General features: G+C 45.5%; 1 protein-coding gene across 1 annotated transcript in view; it reads left to right on the top strand.

The window, feature by feature from the left end:
- The window catches only part of LOC130112896 (alpha-1,6-mannosylglycoprotein 6-beta-N-acetylglucosaminyltransferase B-like), a 271,529-nt gene that overhangs the window by 239,274 nt on the left and 17,905 nt on the right, over positions 1-14,350 (top strand). The window contains exons 13-15 of the mRNA XM_056280419.1: positions 4,798-4,953; positions 9,198-9,344; positions 9,484-9,600. Coding sequence (XP_056136394.1) covers positions 4,798-4,953; positions 9,198-9,344; positions 9,484-9,600 — 420 coding nt within the window. The remainder of the gene's footprint in view (positions 1-4,797; positions 4,954-9,197; positions 9,345-9,483; positions 9,601-14,350) is intronic.

Genomic DNA, 14,350 nt, shown 5'->3' with positions numbered 1-14,350 from the left:
CAGAAAGAAGGAAAAAATTCAATTCAATTCAATTTATTGTCATTAAAAACAATGTGCAGGCACATGTTAAAAATGAAATGAGGGCTGTGGCTTCACCAAACAGTGCAAGGCAGACACAGACAGACACAGCAAACACAGTATAAGATATACACAATATATATAAAAATAGATACCGATGACAATGAGCAGGTTCACTCTGATGAACTGGTGGCAAAAAAAAAAGCGGCCTCTGTTATATGGCGATATTTTGGATTCAAGCTCCACGACATTGAGCACAAAGAGGTACTGTGTAAAACATACAAAACCAAACTCACTACATGTTGCGGCAACATGACAAATTTGTATTTGTATATGTATACATTTTATATTGCAATCGCAATATTGTCCACAATAATTGCAACATGACTTTTTCCACCAAATCATGCAGCACTAATTTACACCTCCCTCATATTCGCCATGTTTCCCATCTTAGTAACTCTGAAGCATTTCATAGCCTGCTCACATACAAGTACACAGAACACACACACATGCATTATATCAGCATCCAGTCACAGTTGTGTACACACATCATGTACATTTGGAAGTGCAAACACAACGTCTGTATGCAGTTTTACGAATATAGAGATTTTTTTGTGTTAAACTGTTCCTAAAAGTCAACTGCAAAAGTCATTCAGGCCTTTTTAGTGTGTCAAGATTGCAGATTTGATGCTCAGAAGCATTCATGCAGACGTACGCCGCTCCTCGGAGAGTTTTCTGTATGAAAACCTCTTTTTGAAATGAAAGCCCTGTTTTGTAGTCTGTCTTGGTGAATAAAGTGTTTCGCAGCTGGGGCGCATCTAAGGAGCACGCCTGCAAATCTGCAGTTAGATGATCAAAATATTACTTGAAATATTGATCATCGTCAACATTCAGACGCTCCAGGGTCATTTACCATTTACATCTGTAGATGTCAAGCATACAGACCTCCATCTTTTACTGCAGGAAAAATTCAGTTACTGCTGCCTTCCTGTCAGTATGGTCTTTTTGCAAGAAAAAATGCTGGGAAAATAATTTGCTGTTTTGCACAAGGAACAAGATAATGTGCACAAAGCAATACATGCAGACACATACGATGGTGTATGTTGGCATTATTCTCTCTCTTTGCACCTTACCTTTCCATGCAAATCCCAAGCTGCTTAATTTATCACCCCAGCTAGTGCTGGGCAGACCCAGACTTGATATTTTAAGCAGAGGTGGGGAAAACCCGGTTCAGAAAGTAAAAACCCTAACCGTGTCTTTACTCCACCCATGTACTAAACCATCAGATTGCACTGACTAGTTTCCCAAATTAGCTGGTTTAATACATGGATGGAGTAAAGACACGGTTAGGGTTTTTGCTTTCTGGGTCGGGTTTTTCCACCTCTGATTTTAAGTTCCTGTTAGCTTCTTTTTTTTTCTTCCTCCAGTGATTATATGAAAAATGGTATGAAGGACAAAAGCTAGCCATAAGCCTTACATACTGCATTAGCATTGCTAATTGGACCCAGTGCATAGACAGGTTATCCTTGGCATGACTCCCATGGGGAAAAAAAGGGGCAAGATTTATCTGACACGTGCACACGCACACACACACACACACACACACACACACACACACACACACACAAGCTGAGAGACCCAAATCTAGGCTGCAAATTTGTCTTCTCACTAGGCTGCATTCCTCTTCCTGTTAATTCACATTGTCTGGTGCAGTTAGCGCTCCAGCTAATCTCCTAATTGGCTGGGAAAATCCTCGCAGAGGAAGCTATCGATTGTTATGGCCTCCAATTACAGCTGCCTGGGGTGGTTGGATGGGTGGGGTGGGGATGTCCATAGCAAAGAGATATACACTGAGCTGCTTAACACCAGTCAGCCTGTCAATAATTTGGCCCTGGGTCACGCTCCATTCACATGACTTTGTCCCAGTTGTTAAGCGTCGTTGTTTAATTTTGTTTCACCTGTCACGGTGCTTGGCTTTGACTCTGGAAGCAGGCCTCACTGAGGGCGATGCTGGTATTCTGTCAAACGAAAAAAGACAGGACGTTACTAAGCAAGTGCAATGCACAAACCTGCATGCACACACAAATCACAGATCCATAACATATTTATCGCTCTTCTTACTCTCCCTCGATGTTGCCTTTATAGCATTTCCTACACGAGCTAGTTTTTTTGTTCTTAGGTTTTTTTATTTTTACATGTTTTTGTTTTTTACATTCTTCTCTCCATATATAAAAGCTGTCTTGTTTTTCCACATAGATCCCCAAAGAGGATGACATTCTCATTGATAACAACTTGGTAAATACATAAAACAGTGTCCATTTTTAATCTTATGGGTAAGGCGCAACATGGGAGATTTTCAGAGCATGGGGAAATTGAAGGGGGCAGTAGATTTGTAGGAACTGTGACGTATTTATTTGGCCCTCACAAGTCAAAGCAGGGAGAGGAGATAGCTGTAGTAGTAATGGAAAGAGAGATTTTGGAAAAATGTGTGTGTGTGTGTGCGCACACACGCACGCATGCTGTGAGTATTCAAGAGATACGGTGTGTGCAGAGAATTGTGCCGGAGTCAACTTAGCCTACGGCTGTGTGAGTTTCCCATTTTTAGCTCTCTGTTAGGAGGCTGACTGTCACACCGAAGCCATAACTTATTACTTATTCTAACTAGACCCACTCCTCCTCGGGTGAAATTATGCTAACCCAAACACACACACACACACACACACACACACTGCGGATGTATACACATATACTATATGCATCAAGGGAGCAGCATGTGCTGTTGAGACACATGACTTTCCATTCACATAAAGGTGGTTTGTGTGTATAATAAATGTACATACTAGGGGTGTTTAGACAGGAGGCTAATTGTATTTGTCTTTGTTGAGACAGCAAAAACCAGCAGCCTGAACCAGAAATGGTCATGACTTGAAAAGAGAAAGTACTGTCTTTTTTCTTTCTTTCTTTTTTTTGCCGTTGATACTTTTGTTAAGACATTAAAGCATTATAGTCAGTTGTTAACAACTGCTGATTAGAATAGGTTGATGGCTTTTATAAACTAGCTAGGTCAACTGTTTGATCGCAGCATGGCAAATGAGCTCTCATCTCCCTGCAACAACAGAAAATAACCTCAGAGGGGCATCCGAGTAGCGTAGCGGTCTATTCCATTGCCTACCAACACGGGGCTCACCAGTCCGAATCCCCATGTTACTGCCGGGTTGGTCGGGCGTCCCTACAGACACAATTGGCCGTGTCTGCGGGTGAGAAGGCGGATGTGGGTATGTGTCCTAGTCGCTGCACTAGCGCCTCCTCTGGTCGGTCGGGGCACCTGTTCAGAGGGGCAAGGGGGGAACTGGGGGGAATAGCGTGATCCTCCCATGCGCTACATCCTCCTGGTGAAACTCCTCACTGTCAGCTGAAAAGCAGCTGGCGACTCCACATGTATTGGAAGAGTCATGTGGTAGTCTGCAGCCCTCCCCGGATCGGCAGAGGGGGTGGAGCAGCAACCAGTAATTGGCTAAGTACAATTGGGGAGAAAAAGAGGGGGGGGGGCCAAAAAGAAAGTAACCTCAGATGTAATACAACTCAAAAATGACCTTGCTAACCATTCGACAGCCCTGAATTGTGAAATTAGACCATTCATACAGTAAAACAAGCATAGCTGAGTGCTGTACCAGAACTAGCTGTTAACGGTAGCCAGCTAACGATACAGCTCTAAGGTTGAGCTCTGCTTTGTTAGGTTTACAGAAGCCTTGGCAAGCAGAATCAACAGGCAGAGAAAAGACAATGGATCTACTTAATCTGCCCTCCACAATTACAAGGATAGTAACTAAATCCATAATCCAAATAATGAGATGTTTGGCACAGTGTTGCACAAAGCATAGCTGCTCTCTGTTCTGTTTACCTCATTACTGTGGCAAAAAGCTTCAGAAATACAAATAAAATTGAGAAATTCGAAAGGAACAAATATCAAATATATAAAACTCATTATCCATGCTTTGCCAGATATCATATTAGAATTTGGTTATAGCAGTCATTTGTGTAGACATGCTGATTTTGTATGTGTGAAGGAGCCGTGTGTGTCTTATGAGGAGCAAACATGCATGTGACATTATTCTTAATTTTGCTGTTACTTTCTCATTCACACTGTGGGATTTGCTTGTTCTTACTATGTTAAAACATTCTCCTTATAGGCTTTGTGTTCGTGTGTGCAACTGCGTGGCTTATAATTAATTTTTGATCATGTACAGCTGCTTGAGGGCATGTTTTTATGGTAAACTATTTCCTTTTAATTGCTATTAATGTTGAAAATATTCCCCCAAGCCCCACTGAAAATTAAAAAAAAATGTTATGGGTTTACTGAGTTGCCTATGGCTGTGCTTATCTTGTGCTCTTCTACGAAATCTTAAGGCGCACAACGAAAAACAAGAAGTCAGTGTTAGAGGCTGAGATCTACAGTTGTTTTTACATCATTCAAGTGACATGAACTGAATTTTGAGAATCACAGTCAGCTAAAAAAGCAAGCTGCTTCGTCTACCACCATTGGGCGGAAATTCCCTTATGCAGCTTTAGAACTAATTTCACCACATATGAAATATACATAAACCCGCCGGCTTACACACAAACACACAAAAACCATCCGCTAGCAGATAGTGGACTAGTTCTGACACCCAAACCCCTTCATCTACTAAAGCACTGTTTCTTCCCTGGGCTTTCCTTTTCTTCCACCCTCCTCCTTCTCTCACTCCATCTCCACATCGGGCTCCTCTCTTCTCTCGGCAGGGTAAGGAGGGCTTCCTGCAGATTCTCCACAGGTACATGGAGGTCCACGGTACGGTATACTACGAGACCCAGAGGCCTCCGGAGGTTCCCGCCTTTGTTAAAAACCACGGCCTGCTGCCCCAGCATGAGCTGCAGCAGCTGCTGCGCAAAGCCAAGGTGAGACGCACATGAAGAACCTGAGCAAACACACACTGGCAGGTCGTCTATGGTTACACTAGTGTTCACACATTTAAAATCGGCTTTAGCGCTTGCTGTCTCTCTGTCACTTTTTTCCATCCTGCTCTTTTTCATTCTGCAATATTTTTTTTAGAATTACATAACGGATTTTAAGAGGGACAGAGACACACACATACACACACACACACACGGGCATGCACACATACACACTTAAAGGAAAAACTGCTGAAATCATAGAAGAAAGCAATTGCAGTCGCAGAACATTGGACACCATCTACACACACACACACACACACGCACACACACACACACACACACACACACACACACACACACACACACACACACACACACACACACACACACACACACACACACACACACACACACACACACACACACACACACACACACACACACACACACACACACACACACACACACACCTCCAAGTCTGAGGCCATGGTTCTCTACCGGAAAATTGTGGATTCCTCCCTCCAGGTTGGGGATGAGTTGTTGCCTCAAGTGAAGGAGTTCAAGTATCTCAGGATCTTGTTCACGAGTGAGGGTAGGATGGAGCAGGAGATTGACAGACGGATTGGTGCAGCATCAGCAGTAATGCGGACATTGTACCGGACCATTGTGGTGAAGAGGGAGCTGAGCCGGAAGGCAAAGCTCTCAATTTACCAGTCAATCTTCGTTCCAATCCTCACCTATGGTCATGAGCTTTGGGTAGTGACCGAAAGGGTGAAAATCTTAGCATCTTCAACTCTGCCACCTCCAGCCCCGCCTCCTGTCTTTTCGTCAGTGCCACTGTCTCCAAACCATATAACATAGCTGGTCTCACAACCATCTTGTAAACTTTCCCTTTAACTCTTGCTGGTACCCTTCTGTCGCAAATCACTGCTGACACTCTTCTCCACCAACTCCACCCTGCCTGCACTCTCTTTTTCACCTCTCTACTGCACTCCCCATTACTTTGGACAGTTGACCCCAAGTATTTAAACTCAAATGCCTTTGTCACCTCCACTCCTTGCATCCTGACCATTCCACTGTCCTCTCTCTCATTCACGCATAGGTATTCCGTCTTGCTCCTACTGACTTTCATTCCTCTTCTCTCCAGTGCATACCTCCACCTCTCCAGGCTCTCCTCAACCTGCACCCTACTCTCGCTACAGATCACAATGTCATCCGCGAACATCATCGTCCATGGAGACTCCTGCCTGATCTTGTCCGTCAACCTGTCCATCACCATTGCAAACAAGAAAGGGCTCAGAGCCGATCCTTGATGTAATCCGACCTCCACCTTGAACCCATCTGTCATTCCAACCGCACACCTCAATATTGTCACACTTCCCTCATACGTATCCTGCACCACTCCTACATACTTCTCTGCAACTCCTGACTTCCTCATACAATACCACACCTCCTCTCTCAGCACTCTGTCATAAGCTTTCTCTAAATCTACAAAGACACAATGCAACTCTTTCTGGCCTTCTCTATACTTCTCAATCAACATTCTCAAAGCAAACATCGCATCTGTGGTGCTCTTTCGTGGCATGAAACCATACTGCTGCTCGCTGATCATCACCTCTCCTCTTAACCTAGCTTCTAGTACTCTTTCCCAAATCTTCATGCTGTGGCTGATCAACTTTATACCTCTGTAGTTGTTACAGTTCTGCACATCGCCCTTGTTCTTGAAAATCGGTACCAGTATGCTTCTTCTCCACTCCTCAGGCATCCTCTCACTTTCCAGGATTGTGTTAAACAATCTAGTAAAAACTCCACTGCCATCTCTCCTAAACATCTCCATGCCTCCACAGGTATGTCATCAGGACCAACTGCCTTTCCACTCTTCATCCTCTTCATAGCTGCCCTCACTTCCTCCTTGTTAATCCGCTGAACTTCCTGATTCACTATCCCTACATCATCCAACCTTCTCTCTCTCTCATTTTCTTCATTCATCAGCCCCTCAAAGTATTCCTTCCACCTTCTTAGCACACTCTCCTCGCTTGTCAGCACATTTCCATCTCTATCCTTGATCGCCCTAACTTGCTGCACATCCTTTGCAGCTTGGTCCCTCTGTCTAGCCAATCAGTACAAGTCCTTTTCTCCTTCCTTAGTGTCTAACCTGTCATACAACTCACCATATGCCTTTTCCTTTGCCTTTGCCACCTCTCTCTTTGCTTTATGCTGTATCTCCTTGTACTCCTGTGTACTTTCTTCATCTCTCTTACTATCCCACTTCTTCTTTGCCAACCTTTTCCTCTGTATAATTTGCTGTACTTCCTCATTCCACCACCAAGTCTCCTTGTCTTCCTTCCTCTGTGCTGATGACACACCAAGTACCTTCCTAGCTGTCTCCCTCACTATTTCTGCAGTGGTTGTCCAGCCATCTGGCAACTCTTCACTACCACCCAGTGCCTGTCTTAACTCCTGCCTGAACTCCACACAACAGTCTTCCTTCTTCAACTTCCACCATTTGATCTTCGGCTGTGTCTTCACTCGCTTCCTCTTCTTGGTCTCCAAAGTCATCCTACAGACCACCATCCGATGCTGCCTAGCTACATTCTCTCCTGTCACCACCTTGCAGTCTCCAATCCCTTTTAGATGGCGCCTTCTACATAAGATATAGTCCACCTGCACTTTCCTCCACTCTCATACGTCACCCTGTGTTCCTCCCTCTTCTTGAAATATGTATTCACCACAGCCATTTCCATCCTTTTCGCAAAATCCACCACCATCTGTCCTTCCACATTTCTCTTCTTGACTCCATACCTTCCCATCACCTTGTCATCACCTCTGTTCCCTTCACCAACATGTCCATTGAAGTCCGCTCCAATCACCACTCTCTCCTCCTTGGGTACCCTCTCCACCATGTTGTCCAACTCACTCCAGAATTCTTCTTTTTCATCCATCTCACACCCAACTTGCCGGGCATATGCGCTGATAATATTCAGCAATAAACCTTCAATTTCCAGCTTCATACTCATCACTCTGTCTGACACTCTCTTCACCTCCAGCACACTCTTGACATACTCTTCCTTCAGAATCACCCCTACCCCATTTCTCCTCCCATTCACACCATGGTAGAAGAGTTTGAACCCACCTCCGATACTCCTGGCCTTACTCCCCTTCCACCTGGTCTCTTGCACACACGGTATGCCTACCTTTCTTCTTTCCATCATGTCAGCCAGCTCTCTCCCTTTACCAGTCATAGTGCCAACATTCAAAGTTCCAACTCTCACCTCCACATGCCTACCCTTCCTCCTCTCTAGCTGCCTCTGGACATGCTTTCCCCTTCTCCTTCTCCTTCGCCCAACAGTAGCATAGTTTCCACCGACACCCTGCTGGTTAACAGTACTGGTGGCGGTCGTTGGTAACCCGGGCCTCGACCGATCCAGTATGTAAGTCTTATTTATGATCCGCATATTTGATGTGGCAAAGATTTTATGCCGGATGCCCTTCCTGACGCAACCCTCCCCATTTGTCCAGGCTTGGGACCGGCACTAAGGATGCACTGGCTTGTGCATCCTCAGTGGCTGGGTTTTATCCTTTATGTGATAACTGTTATTTATTTTATTTGATCTCTCTCAGCTGGAGGCCTATTGGAGTCATTCAAAGTTACATTTTGTGAAAAACTGTCAGTGCTAAGTAGGCCTAATGTTTTTATTTTATTTTTTAATTTGCATATTTTATACATAGCCTACATATAATTTATATTGTGGGGAATTGTTTCTCAAAGAGGCTTAATAGTGTTTAAGAGCGCAGCAGCATTGGCTCTTTAATTTGTGAAGAGATTTGACTCGGCCGGGCTTGTGGCTGCCTTTTTTATGCGTCTTGACGGAATGTGATATGCCGGTTTTTTACAATTAAACAGTTAAACTTTAACTACCTTGTTTAAAAGCATTGTGGTTGTACTATAAGTTAACTATAAGTTAACTCCTTTGATGATTAAAGATTTAATTGAGGAAAAACACGCTTTCTTTGGTATTTCTGCCATAGGCATTTTTTTTCATTAAAAGTAATTAACAATTAATTGATAATTGATCGTTAATTTTCGCGATGATCGATCAAGGAAATTTGATCGTTTGCCCATCCCTAGTCTGGAGTGCCCTACTTAGCTTGCTGCCACCGCGACCCGACCCCAGAGAAGCGGCTGATAATGAATGAATGAATGAAAAAACAAAATATTGCATTAACCTCACCTTATTCCTTCCTAGCTCTTCATTGGCTTTGGCTTCCCCTACGAAGGCCCCGCCCCCCTGGAGGCCATAGCCAATGGCTGCATCTTTCTGCAGCCTAAGTTCCACCCACCTCACAGCTCACTAAACCACGAGTTCTTCAGAGGCAAGCCCACCTCTAGAGAGGTAAAAGTGGAAGGGCCGTAATTTTCTGTACATTTGGGAAAAAAACTGAACCAAAATATATGTTTCACTTTCGCTCCATCACCACCCACACAGTCAGCGGATAAAAATCACCCCATCCTCTGGTGTGTCTTCCCCCTAGGTGTCCTCTCAGCACCCGTATGCAGAGCAGTACATCGGCAGGCCGCATGTCATGACGGTGGACTACAACAACTCCCAGGAGTTTGAATCGGCCATCAAAGAGATCTTGAAGACCAAGGTACCTACTGTGCGTTGTACCTTCAGTGGACAGAAAAGAAAAAAGATGTCTTCAGAAAAGACAGAAAATCCTATGACAATGTCTTTCTTTTCTGAAGTCTGGAATGGAGTGAGGAGACAAGAATTCTTGGCAGACGGGTGCAGATACGTTTCCTTGCTCTCCACATGTGTTTACATTGAAGTCAATGGATCACAAAAGGGTGGTGTGACCGCCCCTCAAAGAGACAGCATAGACTTTCTCCTTCACAGCGAGCATGTGATGTGTCTCGTTTTTTTTTTTTTTGTTTTGTTTTTTTTTTGTTATGAGAACAATCACTTTTACCACCTCAGGGAAATACGAACATGATTCCAGCTCGAAAAAAGTGTGTGTGTGTGGGGGGGGGGGGTTTACCGCCTCTTTAAAAAATGTGTCCAATGTGTAGAGCAGCTCCTTGAACACACAGCGTGAAGTCTTGGATCTGGGAGTTTTGGCCTTTATTAGCAGAAAGTATGGGCTAACAGGGAGTCTGTAGTGAGCAAGAGGCTGCAGAGGGTAGGAGAGAGGTTAATTAATGAGTCAACTGGGAGGATTAAATCTTATTATCTTCCTTTTTTCTTGTCAAATAAAGGGAAGAAGAAGCCGGGAAGGGAATCTGAGGCTAAATATTTGCATCGGGATTTTCCTGCTCAGCAAGAACGTCTTAACAGCCTGGTGCATAAAGTCAATTTAAACATATTTATACAGCGCTTTCCAAAAATGGACTTTACAAAGCAGTTATACAAATAGCAGAAAAATGTGATACACAAGGGAAAGATTAAAAGGTTGGATTTAAAAAAAAAATCAAACCAAGGACACACAGTATCATACAAAGACTCATCTATTGTTGCATTCAGGCATGTAAGGACTGAATTTGCATTCAGCAGAGCTCAGATGTATGTCTGCAGGAGTCCTGTTGAAAAGTGCTCTGTGTGTTTTTGTATTGATATCTATGTCGCACTTTGAGTGCTCTCAAACCAATGCCCTATTAAGACAAGGATTAGTTTTCTTGCCCATGTCTGTTAAGTAATTGTTATCACAGGACATCTGTAATGTTAATGACCGATTCACACAGGATGTGAGAGCTCCATCATCAGTCTCTGGAATTAGAGATGAGAGTTTCCACTCCGTTAGCTTGTTGTCACACTAAAAAGACTGCTTTTTTTGGGGGGGGGTTCCCCTCCCCCCTCCCTTTTTCTCCACAATTGTACTTGGCCAACCCCCCCACTCCTCCAAGCCATCCCGATCGCTGCTCCACCCCCTCTGCCGATCCGGGGAGGGCTGCAGACTACCACATGCCTCGTCTGATACATGTGGAGTCGCCAGCCGTTTCTTTTCACCTGACAGTGAGGAGTTTCGCCAGGGGGACGTGGCGCGTGGGAGGATCACGCTATTCCTTCCAGTTCCCCCTTCCCACCTGAACAGGTGCCCCGACCAACCAGAGGAGGCGCTAGTGCAGCGATCAGAACACATACCCACATCCGGCTTCCCACCCGCAGACACGGCCAATTGTGTCTGTAGGGACGCCCAACCAAACCGGAGGTAACACGGGGATTCGAACCAGCGATCCCTGTGTTGGTAGGCAACGGAATAGACAGCTACGCTACCCGGACGCCTGACTCTGTGCATGTAGCTTCCAGAACCAATGTAGTCCCGCTCGGAACAACCATTACTGCGTCAACATGAGCAAACACACACTTCTTGATTAGCATTAGCTAGCTATGTCCATAACATGTGCCTATGCATGCTCCTGCAGACAGCTGTCAAGCGAAAGCTGCCGCAACTATTCCCCCTCAAATAGCAACATCAGTGCATTTTCTTCAGATGTATTTCATCTCATCTTATTTTACATCCACTTGCCGTGGTAGGTCAATAGTTGCAAACTGGACTTGTGAAGAGAGCTGCACAGGCTTTCACAAATGTGTCCATACTGAAGGACAGACATGCTATATGTGTTAATGTTTGACAAATTACATTACATTGCTCCTGAAACAGACTGCCAATTGATTTTAAAACAAGTAAAATGAATGGTAGAGCTGACAGCAAGAATTTAACGCAGATAGAAGGGAAGAAAACGTTCTCCCTTGCTTTTACATTAAGCTTCCTGCTAAATGAGATTAAATTCACCAAACAGTGTTTTATTTCTTCAAACCTTACGCTGCATTTCAAGTCAAACCCCAGAGAGAGACAGAAATGACTCTGACCTTATCTGCGTGGCGGGCTGGGGTAAATCAGACACATAGTGGGGCAGCACAGACGGCTGTCTGTGCTTCTCTTTTATCGTGCAGTAATGGTTTCTATCTTTTTCATTATATCGCAGCCTGAACATTCTGGTGTGAAAGTAGATTAGAGATGCAAAGAGACAGACAATTGGAGAGAATAAGGGAAAGGCAGACAGGGAACGATATTAACGCAGTATCTGTGGTGATAGCTGAGGAGTGTGTGTGTGTGTGTGTGTGTTCCTCAGTATAGCTTGTCTCTATTCTCAGAAAAGCCACTATTCAGCAGAGATTACTAGGTTATACATCTCCAAGCATTTTGAGTCCAACTGAAAGCGCTGACAGACCACTGCAACCTTCTCTGGAGGCCTGCTGCCGCCTCGACACACATACACACAGTTACTGTCATACAGTATGAATACGCACATGCATGCATTCAAAAACACTTGCATGCCCCATTGTATGTGCATATACACATGGACGAGTACACGCATGACCACCCGCGCACACAGACACCTATTGAGCTACACAAATAAATTCCCTCTTGCCCACACTTGCACACGTGATTAAGTTGTTGACTCAGGTTTCCAAACACTAAATTTGCATAGAGCAATATGTCAACACTGTGTTTACCTGCACATAATGGCTATTAGCCACAACAGACACACACACACACACACACACATCTGTGGCTTGCTTGTGTTTGGTGTGTGGCAGCAGCCCATGTTCAGCCATGCAGGACAAAGCAATCTCTGGCTGGTTGACACATCCTCATGTTCCAATAAATCCTTTCCCCCCCGTCTATGTCCCTCCCTTCTCCTCCCTCTCTCCCCTGTCTCTCGCTCACTCGCTTGTGCTCTCTCTTTCTTTTCTTCCTTCTCTTCAGGGGGGGGTTTCTCAGGCGGTCTCTTTACCATGCCCTTCCTTTGTGTCTCTGTCCTCTTGTTTTCTCCGCTATCTCTCTCTTTCTGTTATTCCTCTTTCTCCCATTTCTCCTGAGGGGTTTTCTGGAGTGGGATACGGTGTCTGGATAACGTTTCCCCTCAAGCATAGATGAAAAGAGCAGCATTTTCTTTTTTTTAATCCTAAAGTGTACCTTACACTGGGAAACAGTTGTTAATGTTGTGTGTGTTATCAGTAGTAAAAATGTTAAAGTTGTACCTAGAAGTATGTTGTTAAACTGCGGTTCATACGTTGTGGTAAGCTGTACCTAAAACATCTCACCCTTGAGGTGGATGGAAGCGAAGTATGCCAATAATATCTTACGTTTGTCTGCGGAAAGTAATGCGGTCGCCTCATAGCAAGAAGGTCCTGGGTTCGAGCCCCGGGGTAGTCCAAACTTGGGGGTCGTCCCGGGTCGTCCTCTGTGTGGAGTCTCCATGGGTTTTTTCCGGGTGCTCCGGTTTCCTCCCCACAGTCCAAAGAGACATGTAGGTCAGGTGAATCGACCATACTAAATTGTCCCTAGGTGTGTGTGCGTATGTGTCGGCCCTGTGTGATGGCCTTGTGGTATGTCCAGAGTGTCGTGTGTGCGTGCGTGCGGCACAGGGCGTGTGTGATGCGTCAGTGCAGTAATACTGGGGTAGTAGTGCTTGTAGTTAGTGCATGCTGCATGCTGCTTCTGCTTGCTACGCTCTGCTCTCAGCTACTGCCGCCGGCTAGCCCTCTTTGCGGGGGTGAAAAGAGGAACTGAGTGCGTAAGTCTCCCCTGCCGGTACATAGCCTCTCTACCGCCAAGACTCCTGCAGTGCCTCCTCGTGGCCACACACGGTAACTGGGTACCTTGCGGTCCCTGGCTAAACTGTAGGGGATCTCGGAGCTACAGTGGTCCCCAGAGGTCTAATGCGCAGGCCCATGTGAAGTGGATACGCCCTGGCATTGACCAACCACTGTCCCACTGCCTTGTGGGTAAGTGTAGGACGACAAAGGCTAGGGGAGCACACCCTGAGAGAAAAGCGACGTGCATGGCGGCACACGATAGGCGGTCCTCTGACAGACTGGAGCTCCGGCAGCCTCCTGCAGCTGTGGAAGAGTGCTGGTCGTCTTGGGCCCCCCTTGCCACCAGATCCCACCCTCTCACAGTGAAGAAGTGCTGCTGCGACATGTGCACCCCCAGCGGCACTGTAAATAATCTCTGCGCAGGTATCCACCTCTGCCTCGGTGAGACCAGCAACCGGAATATGGATCAAAGTCTGGCGGCGATGGGGTGTCTGGTGACGGGAGCAGGTATGAATGCACTGGAAGCTCCTAATCAGACCCCTGCACGCCAGCGGCACAGGGCTATTCATGGTCGCCAGCAGCTGGGCTTGAGTGGCAGCTGCTCTCGGCAGACCCCTGTGTGTCTGAGCAGCCCTATTTAGGAGCCACACTGCTCACCCCAACTGGGGAGGGGCCTAGAAAAGGTGGCCTAAACATTGCCCACTCAAAACATCCTGGATAGGCTTCCGCACCTATCGGGACATTCCACTCTGCGGTCGAAATAAAAAAAAGAAAATAATTCCCTTTAAACTGGCAAC

This window comes from Lampris incognitus, chromosome 5 (genome assembly GCF_029633865.1).
Source record: "Lampris incognitus isolate fLamInc1 chromosome 5, fLamInc1.hap2, whole genome shotgun sequence".
NCBI classification, from domain to species: domain Eukaryota; kingdom Metazoa; phylum Chordata; class Actinopteri; order Lampriformes; family Lampridae; genus Lampris; species Lampris incognitus.
Note: the sequence above shows the minus strand (reverse complement) of the source record. Positions and strands in the feature narration are given on the sequence as shown.